Source organism: Tachyglossus aculeatus, chromosome 3 (genome assembly GCF_015852505.1).
Source record: "Tachyglossus aculeatus isolate mTacAcu1 chromosome 3, mTacAcu1.pri, whole genome shotgun sequence".
Classification (NCBI taxonomy): domain Eukaryota; kingdom Metazoa; phylum Chordata; class Mammalia; order Monotremata; family Tachyglossidae; genus Tachyglossus; species Tachyglossus aculeatus.
Genome location: NC_052068.1, coordinates 74,277,864 through 74,291,185, shown reverse-complemented (window position 1 = coordinate 74,291,185; position 13,322 = coordinate 74,277,864). Strand labels below are relative to the sequence as shown.

The 13,322-nt window shown below is 40.3% G+C and overlaps 1 protein-coding gene across 5 annotated transcripts in view; it reads left to right on the top strand.

Moving 5' to 3' along the window:
* The window catches only part of SPEF2 (sperm flagellar 2), a 175,501-nt gene that overhangs the window by 145,624 nt on the left and 16,555 nt on the right, over positions 1-13,322 (top strand). For 3 of the 5 annotated variants that reach the window (XM_038744378.1, XM_038744380.1, XM_038744379.1), the window contains exons 31-32: positions 8,750-8,856; positions 10,416-10,598. In XM_038744378.1, the coding sequence (XP_038600306.1) occupies positions 8,750-8,856; positions 10,416-10,598 (290 nt within the window). Of the gene's footprint in view, positions 1-2,229; positions 2,587-8,749; positions 8,857-10,415; positions 10,599-13,322 lie in introns of those variants that run through there. The other 2 variants (XM_038744382.1, XM_038744381.1) reach the window with 2 other exon arrangements.

The window sequence follows — 13,322 nt, the reverse complement described above, 5'->3', positions numbered from 1 at the left end:
GCAGACCAGCAATTTCTCGCCACCTTCAAAGCCCAGCTAAAATCAAATCTCCTCCAAGGAGCCTTCCCTGACTGAAAGAAATGATCTTCCCTATCTTAAGCCCTCCCTTCTGCATTGCCAGTGTATTTGGATCTGTACCCTTTAAGTACTTGATATCCACCCCACCCCAAGCCTCACAACACTTGTGCGCATATCCTTACACTCTGACATTTCCCCTCTCTGAAATGTATTTTAGTGCCTGTCTCTCCTACTAAGCTATAAATTCCTTGAGGGCAGGGATCATATCTACCAACTCTATTGCATCATAGGCTCCTGAAAATTTAGTAAAGTGCTCTGTAGTATAGTAGTTGTTAAGTACTTACTATGTGCCAGGCACTGTATTAAGTGATGGGGTAGATAATAATAATAAGGTATTTATTAAGTGCTTACTATGTGCAAAGCACTGTTCTAAGCGCTGGGGAGGTTACAAAGTGAGTAATGATGGCATTTATTAAGCTCTTACTATGTGAAAAGCACTATTCTAAGTGCTGGTGAGGTTACAAGGTGATCAGGTTGTCCCACGGTGGGGCTCACAGTCTTAATCCCAATTCTACAGATGAGGTAACTGAGGCACAGAGAAGTTAAGTGACTTGCCCAAAGTCACACAGCTGACAATTGGCAGAGCTGGGATTTGAACCCTTGACCTCTGACTCCAAAGCCCATGCTCTTTTATATAAGCTAGTCAAGTTGGATACAGTCCTCGTCCCACATAGAACTCACAGTCTTAATCCCCTTTTTACAGTGGAGGCAACTGAGGCACAGAGAAGTTGAGTGACTTGTTCAAAGTCATACAAGAGACAAGTGGTTGATCGACTGATTGATACAGTTTAAGATTAGAATCAATCAATCATATTTATTGAGCGCTCACTGTGTGCAGAGCTCTGTACTAAGCACTTGGGAAGTACAAGTTGACAACACATAGAAGAATGCAATTTGCTGTCCTTCCAAGATTCTGTGTCTGGACAGGTTATTCCCCTTAGGTAACCCACAACATTGCACATGCAAAAGGAAGCATTTTTTGAAATTTGGGCAGAAAATCCCCCTTCCTTTCTCCAGCTATCACTGCTGGTTTTCCATGCTCCTGATGCCCAGCTAAGCAGAGAGGATGAACAAGGATGACGGTTAGTGTCCAAAGCAGCAACTGTGTGCCTTTCCCCACTTGCATCCCCATGTTCTCAATCCCCATCGACCTTTTAGAATAAAAATGCATGAAGTGCCCTCAGTCTGCTCCAAACAAGAACTAAATTTCAGCTGGGAATATCCTTTCTTATATATTCATTCTACATCCATCTTTCCTCTGAATTCCCAGTTCTGCAAAAGGACTGTGGCTTCTCTCAGAACACTGGTGTTACACATTTTTTTCTAGGAATTGTACTTGTTTAGGACATAGGAGCAATTATATTTCCATTTGATGAAGTCAGATTTATGCAGATCATTTTTTTTCATGTCATTTTGATAGAATACTTGGAATTCTATGCAGTGCGTCACAGTGTGTCTACCTCAGGTGTTCCTGAGTTGTGTGCCAGTTGGGTATCAGCTTTCATGGAGCACAAAAGGTTACATGAGATCAGTCAACCAATCAATCAATCAACCAATCGATCAATCAATCAATGGTATTTATTGAGCATTCACTGTATGCAGAGCACTGGACTAAGCACTTGGGAGAATTCAGTACAATAGAATTGGCAGACCCATTCCCTGCCCACATTGAGATTTAATCCAAAGAAAATTGTACACCCAGTGTCCAAGCGGATACCACTGTGAAATCTGACCTTAAAAATCACATGGGACTAGCAAGAAAACAAAAATTTCAATAACACCTAGGAATAATAAAAAAAAAAAATGTTCCCAAATTAAACAAAAAAGTTTCCAAACTAAACAGCATGGAAAGGAAAATTTAGAGGATGATTTAGAGGGAAAATAAGATTTAACATAGAAATTAAATAACAGAAATAAGTAATGCTTGATGGGAAACAGATTAAATACAGGATAAAATTTTGAAGTTGAGTGAGAGACTAGGAGAAGAGTGGGCAAAATAAGCTGCAGAAATGTGGAGACTAACTGATATCCCTAGTGAATATAAAATGAGAGAAAAGCAAAGGAAAGGGAATAAAAGGATAGAATGTTTATAAAGACTCATGGGGGTGGGGGAATTGTATGTTTCGTTAATGTACTTTTTGAAAACTGTAGCCTTAACACCATGGAGGTATTTTCAAGGCAACGGTACACCAGTTGACATAAGAAAATTCACAGAAGAACGAGAAAGGCAGAAAAACCTTGAATACTACTTACCGAAGAGGAATTTTCAATTTCTGAAAATCTGGTTAAAAAAATACCCCTGGCTAGTGTACGATGACGACACAGACATGATGTTCTGTGGCCTATGTCGCAAACACGGAGTGAACTCGGGGGGGGCACCGAGTCAGCTTTTTTTATGGCACCGACAACTTCCGAACGGAATTCTTAAATGCACATAACAACAGCGAAGCGCACGCTAAGGCTTTGCGGATGGAGGCAACAGAAATCTCCAACCCGAGCGAAGCAGCCTCAGAGCAGATGATAAAGCGTTTGAGCCGAGTAACTCTGGGAAGAATAGAGAATCTCTTTCGGTCATGCCATGCCCTTGCCAAGACGGGACGCCCCCTCAGAGACTTCGTCTGGATGTGTAAACTGGACGACATGAAAGGCGTGGACATCGGCCCGGTGTTCCGAACGAACAGATCAGCCAAAACCTTCATATATTTCATCGCCGAAGTGGAACGCAGGATTCTGAGAGAGAAACTCGAAAAAAGCAAGTTCTTTTCCCTCATTAGCGTCGGAGCCACCGACAACACGGTCAAAGAGGCCGAAGTCGTTTATGTACAGTTTGCTTATGCAGGCAAAGTCCACTGTCAAATTGTGGGGGTTCAAACTCTGGACAAGACCGATCCTTCAACTGTAAAGAACGCTATTGTCAAGACACTGGAAGTAAACCTTCAGCTCAATCTGTCAAGCACAGACTGGTCCAAGAAGCTGGTTGGATTTGGAAGTGATGGAGCAGCTTTAGGGGAGGACAATGGGATAGTCGTGCTGTTAAAGGAAATCCAGCCTTGTGTGCAAACAGTCTATTGTTTTGCCCACCTCCTTGAGCTGGCCTACAAAGGAGTTTTACAAAGCATTCCACTGTACAACAGCGTGAATGACCTTCTCCAAAAGATCCATTACTTTTACCACAATTCGCCTCTAAATAAGAGTTCTCTGATATCCATCTTTGAAGACCTTAAGCTCAGCCCCACGATTCCTTCTCGAGTTGGAGGTGACAGATGGCTCCCTCGCCTGCAGACTGCCCTCCAAGTCCTCCTTAAGGGCTACTCAGCAATCGTCCTGCACTTAAGGAAGGTAAGGAATTGAAATGCTGCCTTATTCCGTGACTTCTTTTAAGAGGACTTCGGTCCTTGGTGTCATGAAGTAAGCTGCTTTCGTCTCACTGCTGTTGCAGATCCAAGATGGTGGAAGTGTGTCCGGTGACCAGAAAGCCAAAGGACTTCTAAAGCTCCTTCTCAATGCCGAGATTTTCAGGTTTGCTCACTTTTTGCTGGATGTCATTAATGTCCTCGGCATTCTTTCCCGGGTTAATCATGACAGGAACTCATCCATAGCCGATGTATTCGCAACCTTGCAGTCAACACTAGAGACCCTCAACATGTATCGATCGAGGTAGGATATTTCATATAACAGAGGTCGATCAAACCAGACATGCTTCCATGTTATCAAAGGCACAGGCAGATATTTTTCTTCTTTTTTTTTTTTTTTAGATTGGGTCCGAAGGAGCGTTCGGTGGATTCAATCACGCATCTTCATGGCAACCACCTCATTGGAAATGGAAACATCGTTGCTGTACGAAGCAAAGTGTTAGCGAATCTTATGAAGAGGCTACAAGATTGTTTCAGGGATGCTAGCCAAGATGTTGTAGGAGCAACCTCTATTGGAAGTTTTAAACTGTGGCCAGGCAAGATCAAACAAGGTAAGGTGTGTAAATCAGAGGTAGGCAGTGTTTTGGGGGGGATTTGAAGCCCTATTCTTTCATACTTTGAGAATTGTCTTTTGTCTTTGTTGTAGAATTTGGTGAACGCGAAGTATCAATTCTTACTAAGCATTACGAATCTGTATTGGAGGGGGCCAGTGTGAAGGTGGAGGAGGTGGACACAGAATGGAGCATGTTGAAATTAGAGATTTATGAGAGGTAAGTAAAAAGGCTGTTTGAATCGATTAGAGATGCCTATAAATGAGTGTGTGTAGGCCTATGACCCCCGCTCCCAGCCAATGATTCTAATTGTTTTTATTTTGTCTTCTAGATTTCAGAACATCAGGAAATTAACGTGGGATTTAGTAAATTCAGTTTATTCACACAAGTACCCTAATATCTTGACATTAGTAGACCTGGTGTTGACTCTTCCTGCAAGTTCAGCTGAAGCAGAACGTGGCTTCAGTCAGATGAAGCTTGCCAAGTCACAAATGCATTTTAAAGTCAAGCCGGAGAACATGACAGATCTCTTGATAATTCAGTTGAACTCACCAGACATCAACAAGTTCGACCCCAAGAAAGCGATCCACTTGTGGAATACTGCTTGGCAGAGAAAAATCACGTCTCCATCTAACCACAAGCTCACTAAATCAGACTGCTCCTCAAGTTCAGATGCAGATAGTATTTGCGAGAGTGATGATTAGTTGAGAAAGATTCCTCAGTCTCATCTTTCTTATTTTTCACACAAAGAAGATATTTTGACAAAATTTCTTGAGAAATTACCAGGGTTAAATTCCAAAGCAAAAGTATAAACCAAATTTCATCAAAGCAGAAAGATTTCAACTTGTTTTGGCATGTCTTGTCTCTAGTTCTTCCTCTTTTCCCCCTTCTCAAAGAAATAGACAACATGGCCCAAAGACAAAGACAACAATTTTTGTATCTTCTGGGGAACTTGCTTGCAGCCTTTTCTTAAAGTACTTCCTTTCCTTTACTGAGCCCCCTTCTTTGGCAATAGAATGATATCAGTGAAATTGTTATTAATCCATGTAGGGATCTTTTGGGGATGAAGGAAAATACCCATATAGTCGCAGTGCCATTCTTAGTTACAGAAAGTCTGGCATTAATACATGATGCCAAACTTTTCCCCCAACTTCTTGGAAACTTTAGTTCCTGTCCCAAATTCAAGTGTGCATTTGTCTTAGTTACTAAATGTGTGTCTACAAATGGAAATCGAGTAATTGTGTGACTAAATGTCCATTTGCACTGCACAGACTCTAGACCGTACGGTCTAGCCTGTAAGCTCATTGAGGGCAGGAAACGTATCCACCAACTCTGTTGTATTGTATTCTCCCAAGCACTTAGTACAGTGCTCTGCAACATGTAAGCATCCAATAAATACCACTGATTGACCTATTGATTGTAGATGCCTAAAAACTGAAACCCTTAGATGAAATTCCTAAAGTCAGTGAAAAATGGCATTTTATCATTTAAATAGTTCATATTATCCAATTACAGTCCCAGAGAAATGTTGCTTGCTACACCTCCCAGCAATCCTAATATGCTTCTGGACTTTATTTACAGAAAAAGAAATATGTTTACTCTTTTATCCCCCATAACACTTCACAGTCATGATATCTGTTCAGTTAAGAGTTCACTCACCTTCATGGATTACGTAAATTATTTTAGTGTCTGTTTCCCTGCTAGACTGTAAACTCCTTGAGAGCAGGGATCAAGTCTACTAACTCTATTGTATTGTACTCTTTCAAGCCCTTAAACAGTTCTCTGCACACAGAAAGTGCTCAATAAATATCATTCATTGATGGGCTGATAATTTCAACTGTTCAGAGGACGGATCATTAATATCTTTTGAGTGCCAACTGCATACTGAAAAACTTGGGAGCATCCAATAAAAGAAGACATGGCCCTAGCCTTACAATCTACTAGGGGAGCTGTGCAGACCGAATAATAATAAGAATAGTATTTATTAAGTACTCTTCGTTAGCCTATCACTGTATTGAGCACTGGGGTAGTGACAAGATAATCAGATTGGACGTAATCTTTGTTTCTCAAGGCAAGTATCTTACCCATATTTTACAAGTGAGGAAACTGAAGCCCACAGAAATCAGGTGCCTGGACCATAGTCATCCAGGCAAGTGGCAGAGCTGGCAATTGAACTCAGATTCCAATCAGAACTGGGAATCAGGAGACCTGGGTTCTAATTCCCAGTCCTGTGTTCCTCCTGCCTCCCAGTAATAAACACCAATAAACACATAGGGTCAAAAGAAATCATTCACTTGAGAAAACTGTGCTGTATGGATACTATTGAATATATTCCTCCATGGGACGATTTTGTTGCCATTTCTACATTAAAGGACACTTAGAATTGTTCTAAAGAAATAGAAGAGAGAGTTTCCCCACAACAAAACCACTTCAGATCAAAGAAAGAAGGAATCTAGATACTGGGCCTGCAATTTGAAATACTGAATGAAGAAAAGAAATGATTATTTCCTCAAACTAATACTTTTGGATATGTTTTATCCGAGGATTTTAGAATTTTGAACCATATAATTAAAATAAAAACAGTACTATATCACTTTACTTATATCTAAATCAAGAAAAATGTCTCTGTACTTCGGACCTTGAAGAAACCCGAATAGACAAAGGAATGCATCTAGTTACAAAAGGTATCTCTCCAAAATGTTCTAAGCCATTTTTTGTTTGAACGGACTGACTCGTGTTATCCCTTGTTGAAAAAGATGAGGGAAAATGTTGCCTAATTGATAGCACATGGTCCTGGCAATCAGAAGGATCTGGGTTCTAATCCCAGGTCTGCCACTTGTCCTCTATATATCCTTGGGTGAGTCACTTCTCGGTGTCTCAGTTACCTCATCTGTAAAACGTTGCTTAATACCTTAGGCCCCACGTGGGACATGGACTGTGTCCAACCTGATTAGCTTGTATCTATCCCAGAGCTTAGTTCAGTGTCTGACACATAATAAGCGCTTAAAAAATACCATAAAAAAAGATATGTTCAGGCCACCCAGGTGTGAATGGCAATAAGAGAGTAAAGCAGATCCATGCTTATCAGTCCAGAGTGTAAAAAATTAGGCATACAATTCTCTCTTCCTACTAAGCACAGAAACACCTAGGTAGTTTTTTGCAGGATTTTTGTTTTTTTAGTGGTATCTGTTAAGTGTACCTGTGGGACAACCTGATCACCTTGTAACCTCCCCAGTGCTTAAAACAGTGCTTTGCATGTAGTAAATGCTTAATAAATGCCATCATTATTATTATTATTATGTTCCAGGCACTGTACTAAGAGTTGGGGTAGATATAAGCTAATCAGGTTGGAACCAGTCCATGTCCCACATGGGGCTCACAATCTTAATCCCCATTTTACAGATGAGATAACTGAGGCACAGAGAAGTTAAGTGACTTGTCCAAGGTCACACAGCAGACTAGTGGCAGAGCTGGGATTAGAACCCAGGTCCTTCCGACTCCCAGGACTGTGCTCTATCCACTAGGCTGTGCTGCTTCTCTAAATAAATAAACCATTACTGATTCAATAATTAAAACATAATATTTGGTAGTGTGTTTGACACTTTGAAATAACTCATTCTGGGAACAAGTCCAAAAAAAGGTTATAAGCACTTGGTGATGTTTCAGCAGCTGACATATGCTGAAGTACTCTATTCTGCTAAAACATTCTCACAGACATTACCAGTAAAGGGAGAAAAAAGCAAGACATGTTTTGTTTTTAAATATTCTTCTTATGCTCAAAAGAGGTTCTTTGTTTTAATGAAAAGGGAACCGAGAGGAAAAAAAGTTAACAAATGAAGCAGTCATAGAACTATAAAATTTGTGATTTTTTAATACATCTTCAGGTCATAGTCCTTAGGTTTCCTTCTCATCTTTCATGGGCTTTAATTTTTATTTAGTTTACATATGAAAGGAATAAAGGCAAAAGGAGGTTTAGCTATGGGCTTAATCAGAAAGATGCACATTGCATTGTTTTTACTTAGGTTTTCCCTAGAAAACTTTGGCATCTTATCAGTTAAAATGTTAAAGGATACCGTTATCAATGATTGATTTTTAGATATAGATTTAAAACAAGATAGAAGAAGTAGGAAGGGTAATTTTTTGTATTAACTGTAGTGCACCCTGAAAGCTAACCCTCCTGCAGCCTATCCTGTGGGATACAGAGATTTGTATTTATGTTAACTCAGATTAGTATATTGTACTCTCCCAATAGCTTAGCACAGTGTTCTGCACATAGTAAGTGCTCAATACAATTGATTGATTGATTGCGACTTCCTATCATTCACTTGGCTGCCTCTTGGAACTTCACCTTTCAGGAAAATTTCTAGATTTTGAATGGGGCTCCAGTTAGCAGAGGATATAAATAGGAAAAGTCAGTGAGCATTGGTGTTGGTGAAAATTAGATACCCTCATGCCGTAAGAACTGACCTCCATGGAGGTTGGGAGTTAAACTCGATGACCATTTGAGAACTAGTTTAGCTTTCTGATGCTATGATTATATGAATATGTATGAATTGTACTTTCCAAGTGCTTAGTACAGTGCCCTGCACACAGGAAGCACTCAATACGATTGAATTGAATTGAATTTATTCTGAAATCACAGAAAACCAAAACTGAGACACAATAATACATTCCCCCTTAATAAAGTGGTTTTCATTGTTTGTTTAGGTCTCATAGTAAGTAAAACATTCACTGACCTTCTGTTGGACCTGGTGACTTTGAATCTTGGATCAAACAACCTTCCTGATGCTTGGCTACACTTCACCATGCATGAAGTGGGTTTCAATCTTTTTGTTGTTCTTGTTGTTGTTATTGATGTTGGAGTAATAAAACTTCGAGCCCGTAGACGGTAGTAAAGGAAGAGGACTGGGAATAAATGATTTCCTGATGTTTTTATTGTCTCAGTGAGTACCCCAAGATAAAGCACTTATTCATCCCACAGTTCAGATTTCCCATTAGACTTCAGATCTGAATGAGTGCTGCAGATTGCTGGCTGTCTTCAGGTGAAAGCCACTTTACAAGATGCATTTTTAGAATTCTAAATACTCTAAATCCACAAAAATGTTATTAGAACAAATAATTATTGTGTTGCAGAGTTCTCAGTGGATCACAGTGATGAGAACTGAGTCTAATTCAAAATTAATTCAGAAAAATGGGAATTATAGTAATAGGAAGAGCTCTGAATTGCTCATGAGTAAATAAATACTTTCAAATTTTTCCCTGATTATATGGTTAATCAAAGGTTTTTAGTGCTGTCACACATAATAATAATAATTTTGGTATTTGTTCAGTGCTTACTATGTGCCAAGCACTGTTCTAAGCACCAGGGGAGATACAAGGTAATCAGGTTGTCCCACATGGGGCTCACAGTCTTAATCCCCATTTTACAGATGAGGTAACTGAGGCCCAGAGAAGCTAAGTGACTTACCCAAAGTCACACATCTTATAAGTGGCGGAGCCTGGGATTAGAACCCCTGACCTCTGATTCCCAAGCCCGCGCTCTTTCCACTGAGCCACGCTGCATCTACGTCAGCTTACAGGACCAGGGGCCATTTCTACAATTAGCAAATCTTATCTCTATAAAAAGTACGGTCAACTTAAAGTCTTTAGAAGTTTACCACCAAAGTCAGTAAGAGAATTACAAAATGGAGTGACCTCATATGCACAGACTTTGTAGACATCATAGAAGAGTGGCTCAATATAACAGCAGCTCCCAGCTCCGCCAATTTTCATTCATTCATTCAATTGTATTTATTGAGCGCTTACTGTGTGCAGAGCACTGTACTAAGTGCTTGGGAAGTACAAGTTGGCAACATATAGAGACGGTCCCTACCCAACAGTGGGTTCACAGTCTATAAGTGGCATTTAGGCTGTTCGTCTCAGTAGTCACCAAGGGATGCCATTTTCTGGTTGGGACTTGAGGTGAACACTTATCTGCTGTGTGACCTTGGGCAAGTCACTTTATTTCTCTGTGCCTCAGTTACATCATCTGTAAAATGGGGGTCGAGGCTGTGACCCCTACGTGGGACAGAGACTGTGTCCAACCCAATTTGCTAGTCCACCCCAGTACTTAGTACAGTGCCTGGCACGTAATAAGTGCTTAACAAATACCACAATAATGATCATTATTATAATTAAGAGTCATAGCCTGGGGGTGAGGAGGGGATAACGCCAGGCCCACCATAATCAATATGAATTGAGAAAGATATTTGTCACTCAAAAACTTAGGTTCTTCATAAGAATGCGTATGAGATTTGGTATTCCCTAAGCAAAGTACCATTGAATGCCATAGGTCTACACGAATATATTCATACTGATTTCTGTTTCCTTGTAGCTACAAGGGATATCATCCATGTTAGCAGCAAGCTCAGAGGCTGTAAACTGGCGTAAGTTCTTGTTAGTAGCTGCCCAACCTTGGCCATTACCCACTGAGATGGAGCTCCTCAACACACTGCAAAGATTCAGGATTATTGACAAAACTGCTTCCGGCATGGTTTCCCAGGAGCAGTATAATCAGGTTCTATTTCATTCTATTCAATAATGATATTTAATATAAGATTTATGAGAAAAATTGATGGTAAATGCAATGTTTTTCACTCCTCTGGGCACTGATCTACACGCATGAGTCAAGGCGACTGAGCTTAAATCAGTTAGAGCACTGAACAGGCACCAGGGCACCATAATCAATCAATCAATCAATCGTATTTATTGAGCACTTACTGTGTGCAGAGCACTGTACTAAGCACTTGGGAAGTACAACCAATTCCACAGTGTTTCAGGATAAGCAGTATAAACTGAGTGTTTACATTAGCAGAACACAATACTAGGTATAGGAGAATCATATAAAAGAATTAAAAAATTCAATCCCTGCCCCTAAAGAGTTTAGAAATAGAAGTATGTTGACCAAATATACCATAGCTAAGAGTGAGAGAGTAGCTCTAAAGACAAAAGTGATTATCATTGTCAAAATCAAAAATAATAAATTGATCAATATGTAGGTGCTGACAAGGTTGAAGGGGTGAGGTGGCTGGGAATGTGAGGTGATTAATCAAGAAATACCTCTTGGAGGACACAAAAGGTGGAGAAAAATGTGGCTTGACAAAGCTGCGGAGGAACAAGGTTTGGGTAAGGGAGACATGGAAAAACTCCCCTTAATGACCCTTGACTGCACCAAAGAGTTTGGCTCTGGAAGTTTGCCCTGGACTCACACTGTTTCCCAAGTAAAGCCACGTCTAAAATGGATTACCGCTCCAAGCACTCCGAGAGATGAAACTTTGTAAATCATGTCCAGAGAAAGCATAGAAAGGCAGTCAAAAGTGAACACGTGAAGATATCTCTAGATACTACATCCGCCTACACAGCATACAGTGTGTGTCACTACACAGGATACCAGAAAGCACAAACATGATGAGGTTGGAAAATGTTGGCAATGGGTTCGTATAGTTTCAAGCCTTTGAAGAAGAAAAACAAAACTCTTGCTAATCTGACTGGGTATTTCTTGGTGAAAGTTGGATCCTGCAGTTTAATATAGCAACAGTGTACATGCAAAACTATTAAACAAAACCCACTCTCCGTTTCTTTGCCCTACCCTCAGTTTTGCCCACAGTACTTCCTTGTCTTATATGTGTAGGTGAACCACAGGAAAACAACAGAATGCTGCCTTCAAGAAGCAAAGAGGGATTGGTGAAATTGGAATCAGCATAACGCATCTAACTTCATCAATGACTTGTGTGTTCTGAAAATAGCACCTCAAGAGCAATGCTATTTTTCTTTAAACTTGGTCTTCCTGAGGAAATTCCTCTCTCGTTTTGTAAAATGGTAGACTTCTAGCGAGTTAGCCAGTGGACCTCTCATTGAACATTAACCTTAAAACAATGCTGAGATGAGAACACTTAACATCTCGTATCTAGCCCTGCACCTAGCACAGTGCTTGGTACATAGTATGCACCTAACAAATGTCTATGTCATTATCATCATCATCATCATCATCATTTTTCCATAGCTTAGCTGTGCCAATAAATTGATATACATCTAGTGATAATCATTCAAACCTACCTTGGTGACAACTTTTGAAAGTACTTTGAGAATGATAAATGCTGGAAAAACTATTTCTTCCTCTCTGGCATGAACACCCACTAGGATGCAAGGCCTCAGGGAATCAGGGTCTATTAAAATGGGAAAGACTCCTGAATCCTATGGGAAAACCACAAATTGCCTTTTAAGCTTTTCTCACTCCTTAGCGAATAGGCATTCTAATTGTTTCAAACTGAAGAAGGATAAATACAAATTTTATCCAAGAAATGTTCACCTAACATCTTCTCCAGAGTTGTCAAAAACTCACTTTCAAATAGCACAGGGTTGAACTTCCACTGGCCAAATAAGGCACTCTTGCGGAAAACTGAAGGCTTTCACCCACCATCACCCTAGCCCTGTTCAGTATTCTTTCTTTCTTTTCTTTCTTTTTCACTGTAGCCTGAAGTGTGCTGAACCACTATTTAAAGAATATGACTGATTCACCTAATTATCAGCTAATTTCAAAAGTGCAGCAAAATGCTGGCCTTTGAAAGTCAAGCAAGAGGATGCTATGTCTTTGCCCTAAATGAAGTAATTGTGGCAAGAAAGATTACATTTAAATGATCAAGTAACTACTCTACCACATTCATATCCTCTCTCTGTCATTTGTAGCTGTTTAGTCACACTCACGTGGAATTCTTTGATGTAGATTTATTGACTCATCTCTTGTTGTCCAGAGCGTCTGTTATGGGATTAGTGAGTCAGAAGTTCCAGGATGTAAAACACATTTACTGTGTTTACACGTTTGTTCTGTAAAGAAAAGTTAGAATCAGGAGAATTTCCATTCAGGTTATTTGTTCCCATTACTTGCGGACAGGACGTGAAACAACAGTGTTGAAGTTGGGCAGGACTGGTGGCATTGGCAGTTTCCACCCTGGAATCCGGGATGAGATGGGCTGCAGTAGTTTTCACTTCCTCCATCCCCACCACAGCCCCCAGTTCCCTGAGAACTGTGTGATTACTCTGCAATCTCCCAGCGAGGGCCGCTCGATCAGTCATGTCCCTCTTTCCCCGCCAAGACCTGTGTTTCCTTGTTACGCAGTAAGCTGGAATCTGTAAAGCTAGCATTACAGAAGGACCTCTGGAGGGACATTAGGTTCTGGCCCAGAGAAGACTCACCAAAGATTCCTGCTTTCAGGATATCATTGATCCTGCTCAGAATAACCCA